Source organism: Coloeus monedula, assembly GCF_965178545.1.
Source record: "Coloeus monedula genome assembly, chromosome: W".
Classification (NCBI taxonomy): Eukaryota; Metazoa; Chordata; class Aves; order Passeriformes; family Corvidae; genus Coloeus; species Coloeus monedula.
The window spans coordinates 24,988,623-25,015,625 of NC_138821.1; the positions used below are offsets into that span (position 1 = coordinate 24,988,623).

The 27,003-nt window shown below is 44.0% G+C and overlaps 1 protein-coding gene across 2 annotated transcripts in view; it reads right to left on the minus strand.

The window, feature by feature from the left end:
- LOC309584596 (E3 ubiquitin-protein ligase KCMF1-like) overlaps nucleotides 1–27,003 on the minus strand; it is a 130,512-nt gene that overhangs the window by 42,395 nt on the left and 61,114 nt on the right. For both annotated transcript variants that reach the window (XM_082300691.1, XM_082300690.1), the window contains exon 2: nucleotides 12,522–12,689. In XM_082300691.1, coding sequence (XP_082156817.1) covers nucleotides 12,522–12,689 — 168 coding nt within the window. The remainder of the gene's footprint in view (nucleotides 1–12,521; nucleotides 12,690–27,003) is intronic.

Genomic DNA, 27,003 nt, shown 5'->3' on the forward strand with positions numbered 1-27,003 from the left:
ACTAAGTTCTGTTCAGTTTACTTTCTGTTACTTTTGAGTAACATTTATTTTAAGTGAAGTTTAGCTTCTGCTGAAATATGCTCATTTAAATTGAATGATAGTTCTTTTGCTACAGAGATAAGAATGAACAGATTGAAACAATTATGATAAAGGATTGGTGACTTTATGAATATAAGATAATAAGTTGTAAAAATATGTGAGGATTCAGCTTGTTAAATCCTTAAATTAATTGCAAATTCTATGGGTATGAATGTTCTGCATTGCTTAATTAAGATGATTATTCATGACAATCTTTGCTGTTTTATCTTTCATAAGTTGCAGAGAAGGATGAGTAACAATTGCAAGTTATGGATATTATTGATTGTAAGCTGTTCAGTGCTTTGCCTTATTATCTTATATGCATAGATGTGTAGAGAAGTATACTCTCGATTTCTTAGAATAAGTTACTGTAGATGTCTTATGCTCTTAATATAATAGCGTGAATTCACTGACTTTTCATAAAGGGCATTATCCAGAAGATATAATTTGATGTTACACATGTGGTTTCTTTAGTAGTTTGCAGTTGGTTTATGGTACCATTGACTACTTAGCTAAGGATAAATGACAAAATCGACTGTTTTACAAACTTTCACATACTGTTGTATAGCTATCTGTAAGATATGTATCTTTTTAAGAAACTTTCCCAGCTGCCATTACTACAGGTCTGTTTATAGGATATGTTAGGGAAACCCTTCCAGTTAAGGCCTTGGCTCTGGCCAAGCCCTGGCCCTACCTGGTCTGGAGGCATACCTACAGACCCAGGTGTTTCTGCACTAAAAACGTAATTGAGTCACTTTGACTTGCTGATTTGGGCTTCTAAAAGCTGGACTCCTGTGGGAAACAGAAGAGTAGAAACTTCCACAGGCATTAATGAGTTTAATTTACAGCCTTAGAAAGAGCTTGGGTTGATGTAATGATAAAGGTATACAGACCTTAAGCAGAAGAATCATAAACCTGTGTTTCTATAGTTATAAGTAAAAATATGTATTGGGTGATATGGTGAAGGGCTTTTAAGTATAGTAATGTGATTTTATAGTTTAAGTTAAGAATTCAAATGTTATAATAGAAGTATATGTGTGTACATTAGTTAGCAAGTTATTGGTTGAGAAACAGACGCAATGCAGTAAAAAATACCAAAGGTGATAGGTTATAAAGTCAAAACAAAGCTTCGTGTTAATTGCTTATTGGACCAAAAAGTTATAAATTGCCATGTAACTTTGAAACTTGCGACTGTCTTCCATTATGGCGTCTTGTTACTAAATCTACAGCCTCTGAGACTGATGCCTTGTTTGATTTTTCAAGTAATAAATCATGATAGCCGTGATGGTCCCATCTCTTTGGATCAGGCTCTGAAAATTGGTGCCTCTGTGAGGAGAATTTATGGAAGAAAGGTCAGAAGATGCCCCGGTTGACATAAGAAAAGTATTAATTGTACCCTGAAAGGAAGGGTGATCCAGGACCTAATTAAAGCTGAAAGGAAGCTTAAAAGATATCGCTGGTTTGACATCTCACTGAGGACTGGTAGAAGGATTCACCTTGCGAAGAGAGGCAGGTGAGGACCGAGGGAATGTGAGATGGGTCAAAATATCTCAAAAGAACAAAGAGATGTTTATACTAAGCTAAAGACTTTAATAAGGTTACATTCCAGGTCAGTTCCGAAGCAGGAACTAAAAGATTTATTACTTTGGGTGCTTAAAAACTTTTCAGAAGATGACTTGATAGCTCCTCTTCATAAATCGGTGTGGGACTCAGTTGGAATTCGGCTTTTTGACCTGGCTACTAAAAGAGATAAAATTGCAGCTTCTCTGCTCCCTACATGTCGAGTGCTAATAGAGATATTTAACAATCCTTCTACTGATGCCTCTATCTTTGGAATTTTAACTGCGCAACAGGCACAGTCATCTTTTACGCCACCTTTGGCTGCTTGTAATATTGCACCCGAGGGGGGGGGGGGAAGTCTGCCCACAAGCAGGAGGGGGGGGAGACTCCGGAAATGACAGAAAAAAAAATGGATGCTGTGGAATTAAACCCTGAAAATCTTAATCCGAGGGCAGATATGCAAATTTAGGATAAATTTTCTACATCAGAAGGTGGATTTGATTTAGACCTTCAAGATATAAATTGGCTTTCTTCTGCCAAAATGCGGAATTCCTTTTCTTCTTACAAAGAAAGGAATCCTGGAAAGAAGCCCTCTCTGGCAGATTGGAATACTATGCATCATAAAGTAATTAAGGAGGGTGATCTCACTTGTAAACCGCTTTTAGCAATGCCGGCGAGATATGGAAGAGCAGGAGCTAACCCCAGATGGGAGGCTATCTCACATGATGACATTAAGGACTTAAGGAAGGCTATAAAGGAGTGTGGTTTAGGTTCTCCCTATTTCAAACAGTTGTTAAAGGGGATTTTCGACCATTTGGACTTGACACCTTTTGACTATAAAAATATTTCTTCAATGATTCTGACTGATTCACAGTACATATTGTGGGACTTAAGATGGTGCAGACTCCTCGAAAAACTCATAGAGAGTTATGCAGGAGGTCCCAACGCAGGCCTTATGCTTGCACACCTGGCAGGGGACCCACCTCATAATAGGGCAGAAGATCAAGCAAACCTGGTGAGAGGGGTCCTTGGTGATATCAAAGATGCGGCCAGAAAGGCACTTTTGCAGGTTGAACCTGTGGGTAGTCCACAAGGTGCCTATACACAAATAAAGCAAGGTCCGACTGAGTCTTACTCTTCTTTTATAGATAGACTGACTCAGGCTTTAGAGCGCCAGTGTGACAATGATGTGGCATGCCCAATATTATTACAGAATCTTGTTTATATAAATGCCAATGAAGAATGTCAGCGAACTATTAGAGCCCTGGCAGGGTTACAGCCAAACCTTTCAGACATGATCAAAGCTTGCAGTAAAATTGGTACTGCACAGCATATAGCCACGGTTCAAACTGATACATTAGGAGAAAGGCTTGAAAGAGCTATTATCACTCAAGCTGAAGTGATGGACAAAAGACTTACAAAAACACTTAATGCTCTTACTGTAAGCAATTTCAGAGCAGCACCACAAGCTGATACAGATGACATGATCTCAGAAAGATTAACGAAGTGATTGAAGATATGGGACCTCTCCAGCCTGGACTTCCTTCTCTCTCTATGATCCCAAGAGACTGGCCTTTAGTTATCATTGATTTAAAAGACTGTTTTTTCAATATTCTACTCCACCCAGATGATGCCCCACATTTTGCATTCTCTGTCCCAAGTATTAATAGACAAGAACCACTGTTAAGGTATCATTGGGTTGTGCTTCCTCAGGGAATGAAAAATTCACCTACTATATGTCAATGGTTTGTGGCAAAAGTTTTATCTCCAGCTAGAGAAAAACATCCCCAAGCAAAGATTCTACACTACATGGATGATCTATTGATTTCAGCACCAACACAAAAGGAGATGGAGGAAGCTCGTGACAGTGTTGTTACAGAGATTAAAAATGCTGGCCTTAAGATTTCTACATCAAAAATACAGGAAACTCCACCGTGGAAATATTTGGGATGGAAAATGACAGAAGAAGCAATAATGCCACAGAAAATACAGCTTCGAATTAAAATTAATACCTTACAGGATTTGCAACAGCTTTTGGGAGAAATAAATTGGATCAGATCTACGTTAGGGATCACCAATGATGAACTTGCTCCAGCTTTTGACTTGCTAAGAGGAGACTGTGACATTACGTCTCCAAGGACTCTCACACCTGAGGCTCAAAAAGCTCTTGACAGAGTAGCAGAAGCATTTCAGAAAAGACAAGCACACCGTTGTATTGCTTCACAACCATTTTTTCTTGCAGTATTAGGCGAAAAAATGCAGTTGTATGGTCTTATATTTCAATGGGATGCCTCTGCAAAAGATTCTTTGCTAACAATAGAATGGGTCTTTTTGCCTTACAGGTCTCCAAAAACAATCTTCACGACAATGGAGATGTTAGCACAAATTATAATCAGAGGTAGAACAAGGCTGTTAGCTATGACAGGCAAAGATTTTGCAATAATTTATTTACCTTTGAAGAAGCAGTATTTTGACTGGGCATTACAAAAATCAGAAGATCCGCAAATTGCATTGTTGAATTATTCAGGTACCTGTTCTATTTATTTTCCTAGCCATATGTTATTACAGGCAAAGTTAAGCTTTAGAGAAAAACCTCTATTAAGTGAAGTGCCTTTAAATGCGGTGATGATATTTACTGATGGGTCAGGAAAAACACAGAAGTCAGTAGTAGTATGGCAAGACCCAGAAACTAAAGAATGGAAATCAGATACCCAAACAATAGAAGGTTCAACACAAGTGGTTGAACTTGCAGCAGTAGTCAGAGCATTTCAGCTTTTTCAGGAACCTTTTAATTTGATTACAGACTCTGCTTATGTTGCTAATATAGTTAAAAGAATAGAAGGATCAGTTTTGAAAGATGTTAGTAATGATGCTCTGTGTCGTTATCTTACATGTCTTTATACAATTGTGCAAAGCAGAACTAATCAATATTTTGTCTCCCATATTAGAGCTCACCCATCGCTTCCAGGATTTCTGACAGAAGGCAACTCCAGAGCTGAGAAATTAACAGTAGCCATAGTAAACACCCTACCAAATATTTTTGAACAGGTGAAACTGAGTCACGCCTTTTTTCATCAGAATGCACAAGCACTTATGCGAATGTTTCATCTTTCTAGAGATCAGGCTAGAGCAATCATAAATACCTGCCCAGACTGTCAACTGGTGGAGCCCCCTGTTTCCACAGGAGAGGTTAACCCTTGAGGACTGCAGAGCTTGCAATTGTGGCAAGCAGATATCGCCAAATACCCATCTTTTGGAAAATATAAAAATATCCATCTGTCAGTAGATACATTTTCCAATGCAGTTTTTGCTTTGGTACACACAGGAGAAACAGCAAGTCATGCATGTCAGCATTTTTTGCAGGCTTTTGCTTCACTAGGGGTACCTCAAGAAATAAAACCAGAAAATAATCCTGCTTATACAGCTCAAAAAATAGCCACATTTTTAATTAATTGGGGTGTTCGCCACAATTTTGGTATTCCTTATTCTCCCACGAGTCAGGCAATTGTTGAAAGGACACATCATTCTTTAAAATGTATTTTAGATCAGCAAAAAGGAGATGTAGCACAGGCAACACCACAGATGCGATTGAGTAAAGCCTTGTATGTTTATAATTTTTTGAATAGTTCTTCTGCAGGGCCTGATTCTCCAATATTTAGGCATTTTTCTAACAGCACACATGCAAAATTAAAGGAAAGTCCTTTAGTTCTAATTAGAAATCCAGAAACAGGACAAATCGAAGGTCCATTTCCTCTAATAACCTGGGGCAAAGGATTTGCTTGTGTTTCTACAGGTACGGGACCCAGGTGGCTTCCTGCGAAGAACGTGAAGCCATACCACGTGCAGAAACATGTTGACAACCCCACAAGTAAAGAAGAAAGTACACAGACATGAACTACGCAGAGACTACAACTCATGCCTGAAATCTCTTGTTTTTATTGCTAAAACTGTGAACTTTGGGTTTTATGTCAATATAGAGTGTGAAAAATGAGAATATCGTAAAGTTCTTTGTGCCTCATCATTAGGTGATGTTCAAACAAGACTGAGAAAATATAAAAGAATATTCTTAGAAATTCATTTGAAAATTAAAATTTAAGAAAAAAAGTCTTTTGCCAAAAGATAGCTTTACAGAAACATGGAGTTTAATCAGATGTTAAGTTTGTTTTTTGCTTTGTTTGTTTTGTTTGCTTTTAGTAGTGTAGCTTTGCCAGTTAATCAACCTAGAACCAATGTTTGGGTGACTTTAGCTAATGTTTCAGGTTTGGATACTCTGTGCTTGTCTACTACAACTCCAGAAAATCCATTTTCAACTTGCTTAGTCAGTATACCAGTAGAAAATTGGCCAATACCAAAAAGAGTTGATAAAGATATACAAGGCACCTTCACTGGGTCAAAAGTATGGGAATACTATACTCCAGTAAATACATGCAGTTGGTGGACACCCTATCTTCCTAAAACCTCTGTTGAACCTCAAGAATTAGAACTCCTTGGTTCTGTAAAATTCTGTGTCAAATTCAGTTCTACAGAGAGCAATCAGTCAGTGGTGAGAGATGTCTCTCCACATCACCCTGTGTATAAGAATCACACCTTTTGGTGTAATGATACTTCTGTAGTTCCATCTACACTTAGTTCTGTTCCTCTTCAATTACCAAGAGGAATGTTTTTTGTTTGTGGAGCCTGCTATCCCTTCAAACATCAAGGGTGGTCCGTGTACTTTAGGGAAGCTTACATTGTTAACTCCTAATATGAAGACAATTGCCAGCATGAGACACAGAGGAAAAAGATCTTTTACCCATCAATATGGACCAGAGTGTAAAGATGATTTCAATCCATGGGGTTTTGGAAAAAGGTTTACAGCATCTCTTCTTTTGCCGCCACTTGCTTCAGCAGTTGCATTAAAGCAGTTAGATCAGTTGGGATGTTGGCTGAGTAAACAATCTAATGCTACGTCCCTTGCGTTGAGTGGCTTCTTAGCAGATGTCAAAGGTGTGAGGCATGCAACTTTGCAAAATAGAGCAGCAATTGATTTTCTTTTGTTAGCCCATGGACATGGATGTGAGGACTTTGAAGGGATGTGTTGTATGAATCTGACCATTCAGAGTCTATTTATAAGAGCATACAACAACTTAAAGAGGGTGTGTCAAAAATAAGAGTTGATGATGGAACTTGGCTGGGATGATTTGTTTAGTGGATGGGATTTAACACCATGGTTAAAGAAATGTCTTACAACAAATCTATACATTTTAGTAGTCATAATAATAATACTAATAATGGTGCCTTGTTTGTTCCAATGTGTACAATGAATGACTGATAAATCTATTAATAGAGTATTTTTAGTGCAGAGAGGAGGGGGAGAGACCCCCTTTTGAGGTAAACTTGAGAACCTTGCCCGGGAAAGTTCTCCAGGTCCTCATTGTGAAATGGAGCTCGCCAGCTACTGCAGACTCTGGGTGATGGTACAGTATTTAGGCAATTGAAAGTGTATTGTTCTAAGTTACTATCCTTTTGCCATGTGCTGTAGATTATATGTATTATCCTGTTTGTTCTTGCTCAGTGTGACTTTACTGTCTCATTACATGTATTCGCTTGCTTTTATGTTGCCTTCACATTTACAGTGAGAGACGCGCAGGTTATCACAAAACAAAAAGGGGGAATATGTCTCCCCAGGAGCATTTGGATAATGCAATATTTACGCTAAAAGTTTTTGCAGGCAGATCATCAATTTGATCCCCAGCAGAGCGATGCCAGTCTGAAGATTTGCATGTGTGATACAAATTTCTAAAAAGGCTTTACTTAAGAATCCACAATTGGGTGTGTAATGACAAGGCCTAGCTGATTTACTAACCTACGAGAGAAGGTACGCATGTGTTTTATTGCCAACAGGTCTAACGTGGTTACCTGCCTGACCTGACAAACATCAGTCGCCTTCAAGAAAATGAGGCCCAGCGAGAGGAAAGATGACCTATTCACCATCCAGCCCCCGTGGCTAAAGCAGGAGCAGAGGTAGGACTGCCAGGAACATGGCTAGGCCTGGGAGCTTATGGAGGCAGCCTGCCAACAGAAGCCTTGTGTCCTACTTCATCTACCATCACGTTACTGTTTTCCTGCTGACCTTCTTCAGCTATTCCCTGTTCCATTCTTCCAAAAAGACATTCAGTAATGTCAAAGTCAGCATTTCCAGCTAATGGACTCTCTCCTGTCTAAACAGCACAGCCCCTGAGCTCCAGCCATATGAGCTTTGGAACAGTAGCCATTTACTGCCAAGTCCAGAAGAAGAAGCAGCTCTCTCTCTGGGAACATTGGACACTATCTTTTATTTTCCTATGCTGCCAATCTCTTTGTCAGTGACATGATTGTTCTTGATGGGTTTTATTGATTGTGATCTGTATTCCATGTATCTTATCCTGTGACCTGCAGATAACCAGTAACAGTCTTAATAGGATAATGGCTTCACAGGTGCAAAGGTGATTCATTTTCTAATGCTATTCAAAATGTGTCACCTGAAAACCCCGTATTTCAGAATGTCTCAGCATGATACAATTGGACAGTTTTAAATCATGACAACGTTATATATTGTCAAGCCCCTTCAGACAAATGTTCACGCAAATTGCCTCGAGGAGTATTCTTCATTTGTGGAAATCACGCGTGGCCTGCATTACCTTCACATGCTATTGGTGGTCCATGCACCATTGGCTGCCTTACTATGCTTGTGCCAAATTTAACTATGCCTTTAAATCAAACGCATACAACTCGTGACAAACAGTCCTTTCACTCCTTTGCAAGAGACTACGATAGCACCTTAGATTTTTGGCAATTAGAAAAACGTGTTTTAGCTTCTCTTTAATCCCAGGAGTAGCTTCCTAAACAGACTAGTGCCACCTCGCTTGCTTTATCAGAATTGTTAAAATGGGATTTCTGGTCGAAAACAAAAAGGGGGGAACTGTGGAAACCGACAAGCTGCTCTGAAAGTTTCACAGAGCTCGACTTGGATGCAATCACTTTGTACCCTTGAGAATTTGGTTTGTACCCATGAGAATTATAGCATCAACAGAAGCAAGAAACCATAGACAACAGATGTAGAAAGCACAGCTGGTCTAGGGAAGCTGATATTTGCTTTAGATTGTTTTAGATGGGTGTTAGTTGCAAGTAACCAGTAGTTTTGTAGGGTGTTAGCGTAGAAGCCAATGGGAACACAGCACAAGTGCCAAGAAACTGTATAAAAGAGGCTTTGTAGAATTAAAGATGCTTTTTGCCTTCTGAATGGAGTTGGTGTGTGTGATCCGTGAGTGTCGTGTCCATCTCAACTGCGACAGGTCTGGGGTCAGTTGCTTGGGGAACACTCCCTGTTCAAGACAAGCCTCTACTTGTCCACATGTATCTCTCGTGGAATTAAAAAAATTATATGAGTAACACACTCTAATCCAAAGGTGTATTTACTTAGAGACTTTCAAAGAAAAATATTGTGGTTTCCTAGATGTTTTCTAGATGCACAGAACATTCACAAGATGGTTGGAAGAACTTAAAAGTTAACATTGAATGTTAACTTATAGCTCCATAAGCAAGTATATATCAGCCCTCTTTTCCCTATGAATCATGTACACAATGTTTATGATGATGCTGTCATTTAACCCTATATGTAATATACAAGAATAACTGTCATCAGGGAACAAATACATTTAAACCATATATCTCAAATAGTGACCAGAACATTGAAATAATATATAGTGTTACACAAATATTTTAACCTTGTGAATAAGCAGAAAAGTAAAGTTTAAGAAGGAATATCTAGAAACTTCAATTATATGTTTTTCAAAACTAGATTTGTATATTTAAATTTGTCTTTTGTATTGGGTTGACCCTGAGTTGATGGACAGTCTTTAAGACCAATTACGCTTCTCACAATTTACATATTTAAACCGCACAGAAAGGCGGGACTTCCCCTTTTGTCGGAGCTCGCCTGCTGGAAGGTGGGGGGGCTCCGAGCCTCCTGGCCCCGCCGGGCCGGGCCGGGGCCACTGCCCCTTTCCCCCTTTCCCAACGCTGCGGCATGGACCCTGGGTCGCTGGGGGGAACTGTCCCAGAGCCGCAGGCAGCTAAAACCAGCCATGGACTGCTCACAGCTAAACCCATCTAGCACGGCTTCTGGGGACAGGCGGGTCCCTCTCCTCTCCATGCGGAGCCGGCGGAGTCAACGGGAGCCGGCAGAGCCTCCTGTCTGCAGCCAGCACACTTCGTGCTGAACTGAAGAAGACACCATGCAGCCAGCAGCACAGAGGGAGCGAGGTTTTCTCCACCGTAAAGCCTGAACAAGAACACTCTTCAACATGGCGACTTCAGAGTCAGAGAGAAAGAGAAAGTGAGTCACATGAGATGAAGCTGAGCATGGCGACGGGAGAAAAGAGGGCGGTGCTGCGATTCTCGCGCGCAGCTTAAAAGAAACCTTCTTGCATGCCATGGTAAGAAACTCTAATACCACAAACTGTTTGTCTCTTTAATCCATTTGAAGAACATGGGGGGATGGAGAATCCTCGTGTGGCCTGTGAAGATTGTGAAGAGTGCCTATGCCAGGCTATATAGAAGTAGTAAGAGGCTGTTAGAGACTTGTGGCGAAGAAAAGCCTTTGTGTGCAGGCCAAAATAACTTATCCTTAAAAAGATTAATAACCCCATGTGATGGCCCATGTTTGGCAGTGTGAAGGAACTGTGAGATTTTTCATGGGAGAGATGTTCTACACCCAGCAGATTGATTGTTTCCGGGCGGGTCTGCTGTTAGTAGAAGTTTGGGAACCACGTGCAACTGAAGGAAAACCCTTTTTTCCTTAAGCATAAGAGAGAGACTATTTCAAGAACTGGAACACTGACTAACATCCCATGTTCTGTCATCCTTGTGTGAGCTGGGTAAAAGGAGAGAAGTGCTGGGGGGGGGGGTGGGATTTGCTTTAATTTTGTTTTGTTATTTTCTCTTTACTTTTAATTCTATTAGTAATAAAGCTCTTTCATTGTACTGCAACTGTTTAAGGTTTGTGCCTGCTTTGCTTTTCTCCTAATTCTTATCTCACAGAAGGAAAATAAGTAAGTAATGAATATTTTGAACCAAAACCACTACATTTAATTGGTGTTTCTGCCTGGTTTCGAACTCAACCCGCTACATCTTTCCAAACTCTGGATTCTCAGAGCACAGATTTCAAAGTCATTACAAGGCAGGCTTAGGGCAAGCAGCTACTGGAGAATTAGACATGAACGAGATACTTCTCTGCTCAGAGAGACCTGAGAAAGAAGCTATATATTGGTATATTCAGCTGTTTTGAGTTTTAAATGCATATAGGAAATAGCATAATGTGTATATTCAATACTTTTTTTAAATCAAAAAGCTAAAAAATTACTAAAAAATTTAAAACTTCAACAACAATGTCTACACTACAATCACAGAATTGTTAGGTTTGGAAGGGATCTCTGGAGGTCATCTAGTCCAAACCTGCCAAGTCAGGGTCACCTAGAGCAGGTTACACAGGAACACATTTGGGCGGGTTTTCAATGTCTCCAGAGAGGTAGACTCCATGCCCTTCTTGGGCAGTCTGTTCCAGTGCTCTGCCATTCTCAATGGAAAGACTTTCTTCCTCATGTGGAGGTGGAACTTCTTCTGTTTTAGTTTATGGCCATTGCTCTTTGTCCTGTCACTGGGCACCACTGATCAGTCTGGCACCATCCTCTTGGCACCTGCCTTTGAGGTATTTATATGCATTAATGAGATCCCCTCAGTTTTCTCCATACTAACCAGGTCCAGCTCCTGCAGTATCTCCTCATAAGAGAGATGCTCCAGATTCCTAATCATCTTTGTGGCCTCTGCTGAACCTTCTTCAGTAGCTCTTTGTCTTTTTTGTACTGAGAAGCCCAGAACTGGACACAGCACTCCAGACGTGGCCTCACTAGGGCTGAGTAGAGGAGCAGGATCACCTCCCTCGACCTGCTGGCCACACTCTTCCTAATGCACCCCAGAATCCCATTGGCCCTTCTGGTCCCAGGGCACACTGCTGGCTCATGGTTAACTTGGCATCCACCAAGATTCCCAGGTCCTTCTCTGCAGTGCTGCTCTTTAGTAGGTCAGCCCCCAACCTGTACTGGTACTTGGGGTTATTCCTCCCCAGGTGCAGGACCCTACACTTGCCCTTGTTGAACCTCATTAGGTTTCTCTCCACCCAACTCTCCAGCCTATCAAGAATCAAGAATCACTACAAACAGTTTTTATTAAAACGTGAGCCTTGTAGGCTTAAAACAGGTATGTGAAGAAATAAACATTCAATGTTTTAAATGCAAAGATTTGCTATGAAAGTATCTCCTGAATCACAACACTTGTGTTATAAATATGATGTGATAGAAATGACTCAGGGAAAAAACCCAGTAATTTAGAGGACTACTTCCTAGCCCTTGCCACTAGCCTTCCACATTCAGTACAGCTTACCATCCTTGACTGCATTAACATCCCCTGATGTAACTACAAAACAACATTTTCCCTAAACTCTCACTATTATTTCTCTTCTTCACCATGGTACTTTCTGGTACAACATATTGGGGAAAGGAGGGGTGGGTGCATGTAGTTTTGTTGCACCTTTCGAATTGAAAGTTAATTTAGGAGCAATTCGTTTTATCAGATATATATATTTAATAGTCTGATAATTTGCTGTGTGCCAAAACACTTAACCCAAAAGAATAAAACATATTTCATATGCTAGAACCAAAGACAGAACAAGCTTTGTATCAGGATACAGGAATTTGCTATGATTTTCAGCATGCTATTTGGAGGGACAAAAGTTCCCAAGTAGTGAAATAAAATACAAGTTTTTAACTACTGCAAACAGCTTTAATATAAATTAAATTATTACTTACCAAAATCTACTCTTGTTAGTATGCACTGCATTGGATGGTCAGTTGTATGCCTCGTTGTTGTTGCACCACTCTCATAACAAGTTGCACACAAATCGTAATCGTAGCAAATTAAACACTTGTATCTGCGACCTCGAAAATTTCCTTTTAAACATGCATCACAGCTGACACCTGTGAACAAAGAAAATTGCTTGAAAACAACAATAATTTCACAATGGTTTAATGACACAGATTGTTGCTATAGCCCCCAACAATGAAAGGAATTTAACCAAGAAGCTTTTATGGAGCTGATGCACAATAACACTCAATTTTAAGCATATTTATATCTTTAAAAAGGCAGTAATCATCCAAAGTGAAAGTTAAAGTAAAATAAAAACCAGTCAAGCACTCAAAATGATAATTTGTTAGGATATAAATTCTTTTTAATCACTTTTTTCCACTGTTTGAAAGCTTGGTTCAAAACATTCTCAAGGTTAAATAGTATACTTTGTGAAAACAACAAAACAAAGTCCACAGCAGACCATCCCGCAAGTCACACAAAACCACACACCACCACCACCACATAATACCACCCCTCCCTGGCTTTTGTGTTTATTTTTATACTTTCTAATAATTAAATTATGAAGAACGCCACAACCATTTTTCACAATATAAACATATCCGAGAGCAAAAATTTAGGTCTTCTATTTCGAAGTACAGAATAACTTTGAATACATCTTAATTTTATGTTGTATCATCTCTTCAGCTTCTACCTTTCGAAAGTTCAAACTTTGTACTGTAAATCAATCAGTCACACTGCCTGGGTCAGGAAAAACTTAATTATCTTCTAAAGGTTTTTGCAATTTTGTCTGTGTCATTTCAGTTCTCTGCTGTTAATTTAGATAAGGGCAAAGGAAACATCATCATCTTTTCATCTGTCAAGGCCCACAAAAACTTCCATCATTGCAGTAGTAAATTAAAGGCCTTCATGATAATAACTAGTGTGTACAACACATGCGATATTTTGATCGAAGTCCTCCTTTAGGATCAATTTAAACAAGCTTTTCATAGCTCAGTGCAAATGCAGAAAATGTTATAGAAACAATGTTCTTGGAAGAAAGCACCAACATTGACTCCAAGAGGACTAGTAGAGGAAGATCATCAAGATCTCAAAACTGCAAATATCCCAATGGTCATTTCCTAATTATAAACTCCATTATCAGATAAAAATCTAGTATTAACACAAGTCACCACTACTACTTGTGATGTCAGGTCCAGGGAGCAAAGTTAAATTACATATAGACAATTCTCACAACATCTCTCCCAGCTAGTATTTCTTCATATCATTCTAAAATACCACATTTTCATTTTGATAACCTGACAGCAGGTGGCATAACACACTACTTTCATACCCTTTTATGTAACAGGAGAGAAAAGCATCAAGAAAAAAAAAAGCCTCAGAAATTCAGCTGTGGTTTTTTAACCCATACACTGCATTAATTAAAATTTTAGGAGTTTGCCTCTCTACACCTTAAAAAATAAAAAAAAAAAAAACACAAAAAAACCCCCAGAACACTGAAAGATAACAATGCCAAAGTGAATTGAATGCATCCTAATCAATCTCAGGTTTTGAGGAAAAACACACACTCAGGAGGGGTCCAATTATAAGCAGGGAACAGAAAGGGCAAACGAATAAACAAGTTGTGAAAAGGATTCAAGCTTATTCATTAAGTTCTGATTTACATGATGCAACAATAACTTTTTAAAAGCTTTTAAAATTATTTCCTATTCAATGGAAAGTTTTCCTGTACCTTCTTCAGAATGGCCTCATGGAAGTGATCACAAAAGAAAAATAATCTGACTTATTTTTAAATAAAGTTTTTGATGCATTTTACCTTAGAAAATAGCAAGACTTTTTCAGTTTTTCTACTGTTAATTACCAATACACAAGTACACATGTGGACTGATAAACAGTTTTATCTAGTAGGTTTCCTCTATATGGTTTGCAGCTTGTCTAGAATCAGGGCTGAGATTTCCAGAGAGGCTGTCCAGACACCTGCCCCAGTCATGGAAAATTCTGAGTGGTATGATGTGTGGGAGGACATAGGCCAAACCCTGAAGGAATTCTCTGACGCGATAGCTTGGAACTTCCCCCCTGAACAAATTCAGAATCCAGCTGAGGTGGGGAAATATCTAAAAGAAAATTGCAATGACAACTCTAATGAGAAGAAAAAGCTCATTGCAATGTGCTGGGTCCTGGCTAATGCTTACCACACACTGCTAGATACTGTAAGGCAGCAGACACAGCCAGATGGGCAGGAGGATGAATCAGCAGACATCCCAGTCACTCAGGCTGCAGCTAAACCAGATGGGGAGCCTAAGCCAATAGCAATTGCCCCTGTCCAGAGAAGGAAACACAAAGCCAAATCCATTCGCCCAGTGAATGATGATGGGGAGCCAGGATCCTCACAGACAGCAGAGGAATCCAAACCAGAAATTATTACAGAGTCTCTGTCCATAGAGAGCCTTCATAGCCTAAGAAAAGATTAAACCAGACAGCCTGATGAATCTACATTAAGTTGGTTAGTCCAAATATGGGACGCCACAGGCGATAATACAATTTTGGACGGCACTGAAGTGAGGCATTTGGGATCTCTGTCACATGATGTGGGTATTGACCAAGGGATGACAAGGGGGCCCAAAGCTCTCAGCCTCTGAACATGTCTCTTAAGAAGTGTGTAGGAAAGATACCTGTGCCGAGATCTCCAGTTGCAGCAAACCTCATGGAAGACCATAGAACAAGGGATTCAATGCTTGAGAGAACTGTTGGTGATAGTTTTCTTAGATGACCAAACAATTAGGAGTCCAGACATGGTAAAATGCACACCAGTGATGTGGCTAAAACTTGCACGACTCGGGCCACAAGATTACGCCTCTGCTTTAGCAACGATGAAGTGGAATGAGTGGGACAAGACAGTGAATACTATGGTGAGTAGGCTCTGGGCATATGCAGACACTGTGCAAGGCCCAACTCAAGCAAGAATCTCAGCTGAGGAAACAAGTCTGTCAGAGCACATACAAAAAATGGAAGACAGGATTGAGGAGACTCATCAGAAATTTAGGAAGGGGATTAAAGAGGACCTCCAAATCTTGTCAGTTCCAACCACAGGTCCTGTAACCAGAAGCAGATGTCCCCCAGCTAGAGAGGAAGGGTGCACCCCATGAACTGACCTGTGATTCTTCCTGTGTGACCATTGGGAAAATATGAAAAGGTGGGATGGAAAACTGTTGGGGTTTTAGGAGTTCTCCTTTTGTTTTTCTTTTTCTCTTAAATAATTTTCCCCATAGGTGTTGCCAGGAGACAGTAAGGACTGGATACTTAAGAGAGACAAAAGACCTGGCCACAGAGGGAGGGGTCCAGCTGGCTACTCTCTTTTACCTGAGGTTTTCTCGTGTAGGGCAGAGATGCCTCGAGATTTGGACTGGGAAAAAGGGGTTGAGTGGAGCTCCTAGCTCTCTTGCTCTCAAGGTGTTTGGAGAGGGGACAAGCTGCGGTCGCTGTGGGGAGAATTCATCACCACTGCAGGGTTCTGCCCTCTGCTGCCTTCCTTCTATGGTTGAGTGGAGCTCTGCTTACTCGAGCAGACGTTGCATTGGGACCCTAGTTTGTTGCTGCCTGCTCTGAGCTTCCCCTTCCCCTCCCCCTCCCAAAGACACGTGCTCCTGCCCATGTGCTCCGAGCTCCTTTGTTCTAAGTGCAGGCAAAACCAAATGTAACTCAAACTCTTTAGCAGTGTCTGATTGGCCGGTCACCCTGGGTCCGACCCCAGTCCGCCCCTTTCCCCTTCTCCGAATAAAAGAGATGGTCGAGGGGAGGCTCCGCCCTCTCTCTCAGCTCAGCTATCTTCCTGTGAACATCTCTTGTCGTCTGTCTCATTTGAAAGCTTCTAACTGCAGGAAACTGAGCGAGCAGGGAGCTATATTTCTCCCTCTTTGCTTCTGCTGATGGTATTTGCTTTGCAGCTGATACAGGTACTGATTTTAGAGCTACTAAAGTGCTACATCGCCCATGCTACCTCTCTAGGCTGCTCGAGGCTTTCTAAGGCATTGGAATACAAGTGCTAGCCGGTATAAAGCTGAAAAGATACCTTCCACACTATTTAACACCCTACCTTACTAAAAGAGGAACTTCTTCACCATCTGCTCGGGTGCCTCAGGGGAAAACCCCGGGACCATGAGCCCGCCTTTCCCTGCCCTGCTGGGAGCCGGGCCGTGGCTGCCCTCCCCTGCCATTCCTTTGCCACTGCTCCGAGTCTTCGCTACACTGTAGCTTCGCACGCCCTGCCTGCCGAGACATTCCAGGGTTCCTGCTGCAGCTCAGGAGTTTTGATACATCTTGTCTACCACCTGGGATTTTGTGCTCATTCCTGCCGTTCCAGTTTGCTGCTCCTGAGGGTCCTGCTGGGGCACCGGGATCGGCTGCCCCTGGGGGTTTGTGAAGCCTTTCTTCCATCCCTTACCAGCTCGGCCAAGCCACCATTAGTGCATGCTCCCCGAGCTTGCGCCAGAGCGCCCCCTGCAGCCGCGGGGGAATCATCGCACCTGCCCTACTCACCAGGAGCCGCCAGCGCCCCTGCCGGCTGTGACCGTAACTGCACCAAAAGGGGAAAGTGCCTGACAGCCAAGAAGGTTGTCACTAGGTTACTGGTTCTGTTTGTTGCTGCTGCCATAGTTATTGTTGTTTGTTTGCCTTGTTTTATATATATATAAGTAAAGAACTGTTATTCCTATTCCTCATATCTTTACCTGAAAGCCCCTTAATTTCAAAATTATAATAATTTGGAGGGAAGGGGGTTGGATTTTCCATTTCAAGGGAGGCTCCTGCCTTCCTTGGCAGACACCTGTCTTTCAAACCAAGACAAAAACCCACTTCTGCCCTGGCAGCATGGGTGTGTGAACTGAAGGAGGACAATACTAAGAGAGGGAGTTCCATCAGACGGAAAGTAGCTCCAGTTTCCCATAGCCAAGCTGCCAGGCAAAACGGAAGGGAGGATGACATGTCCAATCCCCTTGAAGAAACCTCTAGAATGTATGCCCAGGGAGGGAATGATAACCAGGGCTAGAGGAGCCCTGCCTCTAGCCAGGTAGAAGCACAGGAGAATCGTGTCTTTTGGACTGTGTGGATCCGATGGCCTGGCACATCAGAACCACAAAAATACAAGGTCTTGGACGACACTGGTGTGCAGTGCACGTTAATCCCATCGGGACATGCAGGGACAGAACCTGTTTCTATTGCTGGGGTGACAGGGGGACCGCAGCACAGAATCACACAGAATGAACTAGGTTGGAAAAGACCTTTAAGATCATCTAGTACAACCTATGGCCTAACACCTCCTCGTCAACTAAACCATGGCACTGAGTGCCATGTCCAGTCTTTTTTTAAACACGTCCAGGGACTGTGGGTCCACCACCTCCCTGGGCAGACGATTCTGGTACACAATCACTCTTTCAGTGAAGAATTTTTTTCTAACGTCTAACCTAAACTTCCCATGGCTCAGCTTAAGACTGTGTCCTCTCGTTCTGTCAGTTGTTGCCTGGGAGAAGAGACCGACCTCCACCTGACTACGACCACCTTTCATGTAGTTGTAGAGAGTGATATGGTCACCTCTGAGTCCCCTTTTTTCCAGGCTAAACAACCCCAGCTCCCTCAGCCGTTCTTCATAGGGCTTATGTTCCAAGTCCTTCACCAGCCTTGTTGCCCTCCTCTGGACACGTTCAAGCATCTCAACATCCTTCCTAAATTGAGGAGCCCAGAACTGGACACAGTACTCAAGGCCTCACCACTGCCAAGCACAGGGGAAGAATGATTTCCCTGGTCCTGCTGGCCACACTATTCCTGATACAGGCCAGGATGCCATTGGCCTTCTTGGCCACCTGGGCACACTGCTGGCTCATGTTCAGTCAGCTGTCGACCAGTATCCCCAGGTCCCTTTCTACCTGGGCACTGTCCAGCCACACTGTCCCCAGCCTATAGCGCTGCAGGGGGTTGTTGTGGCCAAAGTGCACGACTCAGCACTTGGACTTGTTAAACTTCATCTTATTGGACTCGGCCCATCTATCCAGACTGTCCAGGTCCCTTTGCAGAGTCCTCCTACCCTCCAACAGATCGATACATGCTCCCAGCTTGGTGTCACCTGCAAATTTACTGATGGTAGACTCAGTCCCCTCATCCAGCTCATCAGTGAAGATATTAAACAGGACTGGCCCCAGCACTGATCCCTGGGGGACCCCACTAGTGACTGGCTGCCAACTGGATGCAGCACCGTTCATCACCACTCTCTGGGCCTGGCCACCCAGCCAGTTCTTAACCCAGCAAAGAGTGCTCCTGTCCAAGCTGTGGGCTGCCAGCTTTTCCAGGAGTATGCTGTGGAAGACAATGTCAAAGGCTTTGCTGAAGTCCAGATAGACAACATCCACAGCCTTTCCTGCATCCACCAGGCAGGTAACCTGGTCATAAAAGGAGATGAGGCTGGTCAAGCACGACCTACCCCTCCTAAACCCATGCTGGCTGGGTCTGATACTGTGCCATCCTGTAGGTGCCGTGTGATGGCACTCGATGATCTGTTCCATAACCTTGCCAGGTACCGAGGTCAGGCTGACTGGTCTGTAGTTTCCCAGATCCTCCTTCCAGCCCTTCTTGTGGGTGGGCATCACATTGGCCAGCTTCCAGTCATCTGGGACCTCCCCAGTGAGCCAGGACTGATGGTAAATGATGGAGAGTGGCTTCGTAAGCTCATCTGCCAGCTCCCTCATCACCCTAGGATGGATCCCATCTGGTCCCATAGATTTATGAGCATCTAAGTGGCTCAGCAGGTCTCTGACTGCTTCCTCCTGGATAACCAGGGAGCTATTCTGCTTCCTGACACCATCTACAAGCCCGGGAGGACAGTTGTCCTAAGGACAACCAGTCTTTCTGTTGAAAACTGAGGCAAAGAAGGTGCTAAGTACCTCTGCCTTTTCCTCATCTTTAGTTACTAAATTCCCTCCTGCATCTAATAGAGAATGGAGGTTGTCCTTGCCCTTCCTTCTGCCATTAATGTATTTATAAAAATATTTTTTATTGTCCTTCACAGAAGTTGCCAGATTGAGTTCTAACTGGGCTTCTGCCTCTCTAATTTTTTTTCTACATGCCCTAGGCAACCCCCTTAAACATTTCCTGAGATACCTGACCCTCCTTCCAAAGGTGATACACCCTCTTTTCTTTCCTTAGTTCCTTCAAAAGCTCCTTGCCCATCCAGGCCAGTAATTTTCCTCGTCAACTCATCTTTTGGCACATTGGGACAGTCTGTTCCTGTGCCTTAAAGATTTCTGTTTTGAAGCATGCCCATCCTTCCTGGACTCCTTTGTTCTTAAGGGCTGCTTCCCAAGGAACTGTCTGAATAAGTCTCTTGAATAGGCCAAAGTCTGCCCTCCAGAAGTCCAGTGTGGAAGTTTTATTGATGCCCCTGCTTGTTTCACCAAATATTGAAAACTCTATAATTTCATGATCGCTGTGTCCCAGACGGCCTCCAACCACCACATCTCCCACCAGCCCATCTCTGTTTGCAAACAGCAGGTCTAGTGTAGTCCCTCCCCTGGTAGGCTCACTCACCAGCTGTGACAGGAAGTTGTCCTCCACAAACTCTAAGAACCTCCTAGACTGCCTCTTCTCTGCTGTGTTAAGTTCCCAGCAGATGTCTGGCAGCTTAAAGTCACCTACAAGAACAAGGGCTGGTGATCTTGAAACATCCTCCATCTGCTTGTAGAATAAGTTATCCACCTCTTCTTCCTGGTTGGGTGGTCTATAACAGACTCCCACCAGGATGTCAGCCTTGTTGGCCTTCCCCCTGATTCTTACCCATAGGCACTCGACTTTATCACCATTAGTCTCAATTTTCATGGTGTCAAGAGCCTCCCTAATATAAAGAGCCACCTCTTCTCCCTCTCCTGTCTCTTCTGAAGAGCTTGTAGCCATCCATTGCAGCACTCCAGTTATGCAAGTCATCCCACCACGTTTCCGTGATGGCGACTACATCATAGCTTTCCTGCTGTACCATGGCTTCCAGCTCCTCTTGTTTGTTACCCATGCTGCGTGCATTAGTGTACATGCACTTCAGCTGGGCTGCTGATTTTACCCCTGACTCTGGCTTACCCCCCTTGGGCTTGTTTCTGGAGGGCCCAGCTGCATCCCCTTCCCTCTTCAAACCTAGTTTAAAGCCCTCTCAATGAGTTCTGCCAATTCATGGGCTAAAATCCTTTTGCCCTTAACAGATAGATGGACCCCATCTGGCTCCAGCAGGCCAGGTGCCATGAAAGTTGCCCCCTGATCAAAGAACCAAAAATTCTGCCGATGACACCAGCTTTTAAGACACTTGTTGATAATGTGGGTTCTCCTGTTCCTTTCATCATTTGTCCCTGCCACTGAAGGGACTGAGCAGAACACCACCTGTGCTTCTGCCCCATCAACCACTTGACCCAGAGCCCTGAAGTCCCTTTTAATTGCCCTGGTGCTCTTCTTTTCAGTCTCATCACTGCCAGCCTGGAGTATCAGCAGTGGGTAATAATCAGAGGGCTGAATCTGCCCAGGGAATCTCCTGGTGATATCCTATACCCAGGCCCCAGGCAGGTAGCAGACCTCCCTGTGGGATGGGTCTGGGTGACACACAGGGCCCTCTATTCCCCTCAGAAGGGAGTCACCTACTACGACTACCCTTCTTTTCTTTTTAATGCTACAGGTAGTGATCCATCTGACAGATGAAGTGTAATTGGGAGGCTCTCCAGGCAGATTATTTTCTTCGATGTCACCTGGCTGACCCCCTGGATCCAGGGCCTCATACCTATTCTGAAGTGGCACCTGGGTAGGTGATGGGGGTCGGGAGGAATTTTTATTACCTCCCTGAGGAGGGACCCATTTCCATTCCCCTTCATCAACTAGGTCTCCTCCTTCTTCCTGATGGTAGGAGGCATGGGAGTCCTCTGACTCCTCGTGGGCTTCTCTCAGGGATGGAAGGGTGAAACTCCACCAGTCTATTTTCCTTTTACTTTCCCTAATACTCCTTAGTCTTTCTACTTCCTCCTTAAGCTCAGCCACCAGACAGAGGAGATCATTCACCTGTTTGCACTGCAGGCAGGCATCTTTTGCACCATCCCCTGGTACTACTGACAGGCTCAAACACTCCATACAGAAAGGGGTCTGGACAGATGCATCCTTCTTGGAGGGTTCTGTTTGGCTTTGTACACTTTTACTAGCTATAGCTTTTGATCATTTAGAGACCATTGCTGAAAAGAAAAAAACAAACACAAAAAACCCCCCCAAAACACCCAACCAAAAATCTAGCAAAATAAAACGCCACTATAGCAGGAGAATGCCTGCAACCCTGCTTGCTTGCCCTGCCTTCCCAAACTGCTGCACAAACTGCCGTGCCACGCCCTCAGAGATGTGCCACAGCCCTGTTTGCCCCCTCCGGGTCAGCACGCTCTGGGTCACCACACTCCCTAGAGCCTTCTTTTAATCGCACCTCCTATGGCCGGAGGAAGCCCTGCCATGCACCTGAATAGCTAGCAAGAACCTGATGGAAGGTGAGGTGAGCCGGACAGGAAAAGAGTGGAAGAAACATCCTATTGTGACTGGTCCAGAGGCCCCATGTATTCTGAGCATAGATTTCCTCTGGAGTGGGTATTTCAAAGACCCAAAGGGACTCAGGTGGGCTTTTGGAATAGCTGCTGTGGAGAGGGAGGGCATTAGGCAATTGAACACCCTGCCTGGACTGTCAGAAAATCCTTCTGCAGCAGGACTCCTGAAGGTGGAGGAATGAATACCAATTGCCACCTCGACAGTGCATCGCCAGCAGTATCGGACAAATTGAGATGCCATGATTCCCATCCACAAGATGATTTGTGAGCTGGAGAGCCAAGGGGTGGTCAGCAAGACCTACTCACCCTTCAACAGCCCCATCTGGCCTGTGCGCAAATCGGAAGGAGAATGGAGATTGACTGTGGATTATCGTGACTTGAATGAGGTGACCCATCGCTGAGCGCTGCTGTGCCGGACGTTGGAGCTCCAATATAAGCTGGAGTCCAAGGCAGCTAAGTAGTATGCCACTACTGACATTACAAATACATTTTTCTCTATTCCTCTAGCAGCAGAGTGCAGGCCTCAGTTTGCCTTCACCTGGAGGGGTGTGCAGTACACCTGGAACTGACTGCCCCAGGGGTGGAAGCACAGTCCCACAATTGCCATGGACTGATCCAGACTGCACTGGAAAAGGGTGAGGCTCCAGAACACCTGCAGTACATCGATGACATCATTGTGTGGGGGAACACAGAAATGGAATTACTTGAGAAAGGAGAGAAAATCATCCAGATTCTCCTGGAAACTGTCTTTGCCATCAAGAAGAGCAAAGTCAAGGGACCTGCCTAAAAAAGACCCAGTTCCTAGGAGTGAAGTGGCAAGATGGATGCTGTCAGATACCCACCAAGGTCATCAATAAGATCACAGCAATGTCTCCACCAACCAGCGAGAAAGAAACACAAGCTTTCCTAGGCACCATAGGTTTTTGGAGAATGCACATTCCTGAGTACAGCCAGATTGTGAGCCCTCTCTACCTGGTTACTTGCAAGAAGAACGATTTCCACTGGGACCCTGAACAGCAGCAAGCCTTTGCCCAGATCAAACAGGAAATTGCTCATGCGGTAGCCCTTGGCCCAGTCAGGATGGGACCAGAGGTGAAGAATGTGTTTTACTCTACATCTAGGAACAATGGTCTGTCCTGGAGCTGTTGAAAAACACACCAGTTTAAAAATTTTTTATGTATAACTTTAGCCAGGTTTGTTCACCTTTGCCCCAGGGGAAGGGAACTGAAGCTTCTTTCCAGGGCATTGTTTTTCTAGGTGAGGCCTGATGGGCTTAGCATTTCAACAGACTGGGAGTAGCCCCAAAGAGATAAGGCCATAGATATAACATCAACTGAACATCAGCAGCCAACTACAAACATCTACCCCAGACTCTGCCTCTGGCAGAATTGGAGACATCTCCTCTGGAAAAGACTGATAGGAAAATCAAGGAATGAAGATCTAATTAACATCAGAAGTGAAGAAATCCGGATCCAATAGGAGACCAAATACTAAGAATTACACAACTTGAGACCAATGAACACTGTGCAAATTAGTTTATATGAGTTTTGACTGTATAAAACGTGAAAAATCTAGTAAAGGTCATGTGTCATGGAATGATTCTCTCTGCACACCCGGGCTATGTGTGGATGAGATTATTTCTGTGGTACGTCCTGGCCAGATAATAAAGTAATGCCTTGACTCTCAAACATTAAAGATGTTGTTGGAGGGTTTTTGTTTTCCCGCAGTTTCGGTGACAGAGCCTTTGGCAGAAGGTGCCTGGTGAGACTCAAGGTTGACCACTCGGATTCTGGAGCCGGTTACAGATGGTCAGAAGCCAACTACACTCCAACAGAGAAGGAAATCTTGGCAGCCTATGAAGGAGTCCAAGCCACCTCAGAGGTAATCAGCACTGAAGCACAACTCCTCCTGGCACCCCGACTACCGGTGCTGGGTGGATGTTCAAAGCAAAGGTTCCCTCTACCCACCACGCCACCGATGCCACATGGAGTAAATGGATTGCCCTCATCACACAGCATGTATGCCCATATTGGAAACTCAAATCACCCTGAGATTTTGAAAATAATTACAAATTGGCCTGAAGGTGAAAACTTTGGTCTTACTGACAAAGAGGAGCAGGAACAAGTGACATGTGCTGAGGAAGCTCCACTGTAAACCAACTGCCAGCAGAAGAAACACGCTATGCTCATTTCACTGACAGTTCCTGTCACATAATAGGGATGAACTGAAAGTGGAAAGCAGCCATATGGAGCCCCACACAACAGGTCACAGAAGCTACTGAAGAAGGTGGATCGAGCCAGCTTGCTGAACTCAAAGCCATCCAATTGGACGTGGACATTGCCGAAAGAGAGAAGTGGCCAAAGCTCTACCTTTACAACAATTTGTAGACGGTAGCCAATGCTCTGTGGGTATGGTTAGAAAAGTGAGAAAAAGCTAATTGGCAGCGCAGAGGAAGACCAATCTGGGCTACTGAAGAATGGCAAGACATTGCCACTCAGGTAGAAAAGCTACCTGTGAAAGTCCACCATGTAAATGCCCATGCCCCCAAGAGTCAGGCTAATGAGGAGCACCGAAACAACAAACAGGTAGATCAGGCTGCAAAAATAGAGGTGTCACAGATAGACTTGGATTGGCAACACAAGGGAGAGTTGTTCCTAGCTCGATGGGCCCATGATGCCTAAGGCCATCAGGGCAGAGATGCCACCTATAAGTGGACACGAGACCGAGGGGTGGATCTAACCATGGACCATATCTCCCAGGTTATCCATAATTGTGAAACGTGCCCTGGGATCAAGCAGGCCAAGCGGGAGAAACCCCTGTGGTATGGAGCGGGATGATCCAAATATAAGTATGGGGAGGCCTGGCAGGTTGACTACATCACTACCTCAAACCCGCCAAGGCAAGTCTGATGTACTCACAGTGGTAGAAGCCACCATGGGATGGTTGGAGACCTACCCTGTGCCTCATGCTACTGCCCACAACACCATTCTGGGCCTCGAAAATCAAGGCCTTTGGAGGCATGGTACCCCTGAGAGAACTGGGTCCAACAATGGGACTCATTTCAAAAACAGCCTTATAAACACCTGGGCTAGAGAACATGGCATTGAATGGGTGTACCATATTCCTTATCATGCACCAGCTGCTGGGAAAGTTGAGCGGTGCAACGGACTGCTAAAAACCACCTTGGAGGCACTGGGTGGGAGGACTTTCAAAAATTGGGAGCAAAGGCCACCTGGTTAGTTAACACCAGAGGTTCCACCAACTGATCTGGCCCTACCTAATCTAAACCCCTGCATACAACAGATGGAGAAAAGGTTCTGGTGGTGCATTGGAAAGGTATGCTAGGAAAAATGTTGGTGTGACCCAGCCCACTGCGGGGCTGGGGCTGCGTAATGCCAGTCAATCCCAGCTTCAGCGACGCGTGGAAGTAACGCAGCTGGACTGCCTCTGACCTGGGGCATGCCAGAGCTCATGCCTTGAGCACCAAACACAGAAAAACTGGATTAATTCTGCCTTGAGCAAAGACAAACCCATCTGTGGGGTTGTCTTTTCTTAGAGACCAGGTTGCACCTGGTGGGTGATACAGAAAGATGGAGAGACACGATATATACCTCAAGGAGACCTTGTTTTAGGGTGAACTGCCTGTCACACTGTGCCCCTATCTAGATCTAGATGCATATATGTATATAATTAGAGTAATGCATGTATGTATATAGTTTAAAAGTTTAAGTTTGATGTAACGTTGGTATGGGAAAAAGTTTGAGGTAGATAATGTTGGAGGTTAAGATTTTTTTTCTTTTTTTTTTCTTTTTCTCAGGGAATTTTCTCCCATCTGTTGCCTAAGAGATGATAACAGCGGTACTTAAGAGAGACAATATATGTAGCCAAGGAGGAGAGAGCGGGATGCACCTGGCTGCACTAATAGCTGAGGGGGTTTCTCTTGGGAAGGGCAGAGATACCACGAGATTTTGGCTGGGGGGTGAGGGGCTGGACTTGGCTACTCTCTCTCAATCTTGGATCAGAGGGAGAGACGGCAAGTTTGCAGTTGCTGTGAGAAGAATTCGCTACCACCATGGAGTTCCGTCTTTTACTGCTTCTACCGTGAGTGACGCTTTCCTCGTAAGAGTGGCCATTGAACTAGGACCTTATTGAACACCCAATGTCACTAGAAAAGGACCCTCACCATCTACTTGGGTGTCCCAGGGGAAAACCTGGGACCCTGAGACCCTCCCCCCTTCGAGGGAGCCTCTCCCAGCTGCTTGAGGGAGCCCAGCTGCCGCAGCCCAGCCCCACTGTCTTCTGCCGCTGCTTCGGGTTTTTCGCTACACTTTAACCTGATACTCCATGTCTGCCCGAACCCCTGCAGCTCCTGCTATGGCTGTGGAATTTCTACTACATTTTGTTTGCCACCCTGGGGTCTGCCCACCTCTGCCATTCCAGCCACTGCTCCAGAGTTCCTGCTACAGTCCATTTTGCCATCCGAAGGGGCACGGGATCGGATGACCCTGTGGGTTTGTAATGAAAGTCCTTTTTCTATCTCTTCTGCCAGCTTTCCGCCATTATCCACATGCAGAGAGGCGGCTGAGATCGTGCTACAGAGTCTGCTGCAGCCGCGGGGGAATCATCACACCTGCCCTGTGTGGCCAGGAGCCAACAGCGCCCCTGCTGGCTGTGACCATAACTACATGGGAAGGGAAATTGCTTGACAGCCGAGAGAAGGCTGTTGTTGGGTTTCTGTTTTCGTTTGTTGTTCCTGCTGTTGTTGTTGCTTGTTTGCCAAGTGATATATATATATGTATTCTGAAAAAGAACTGGTATTCCTTTTCCCATATCT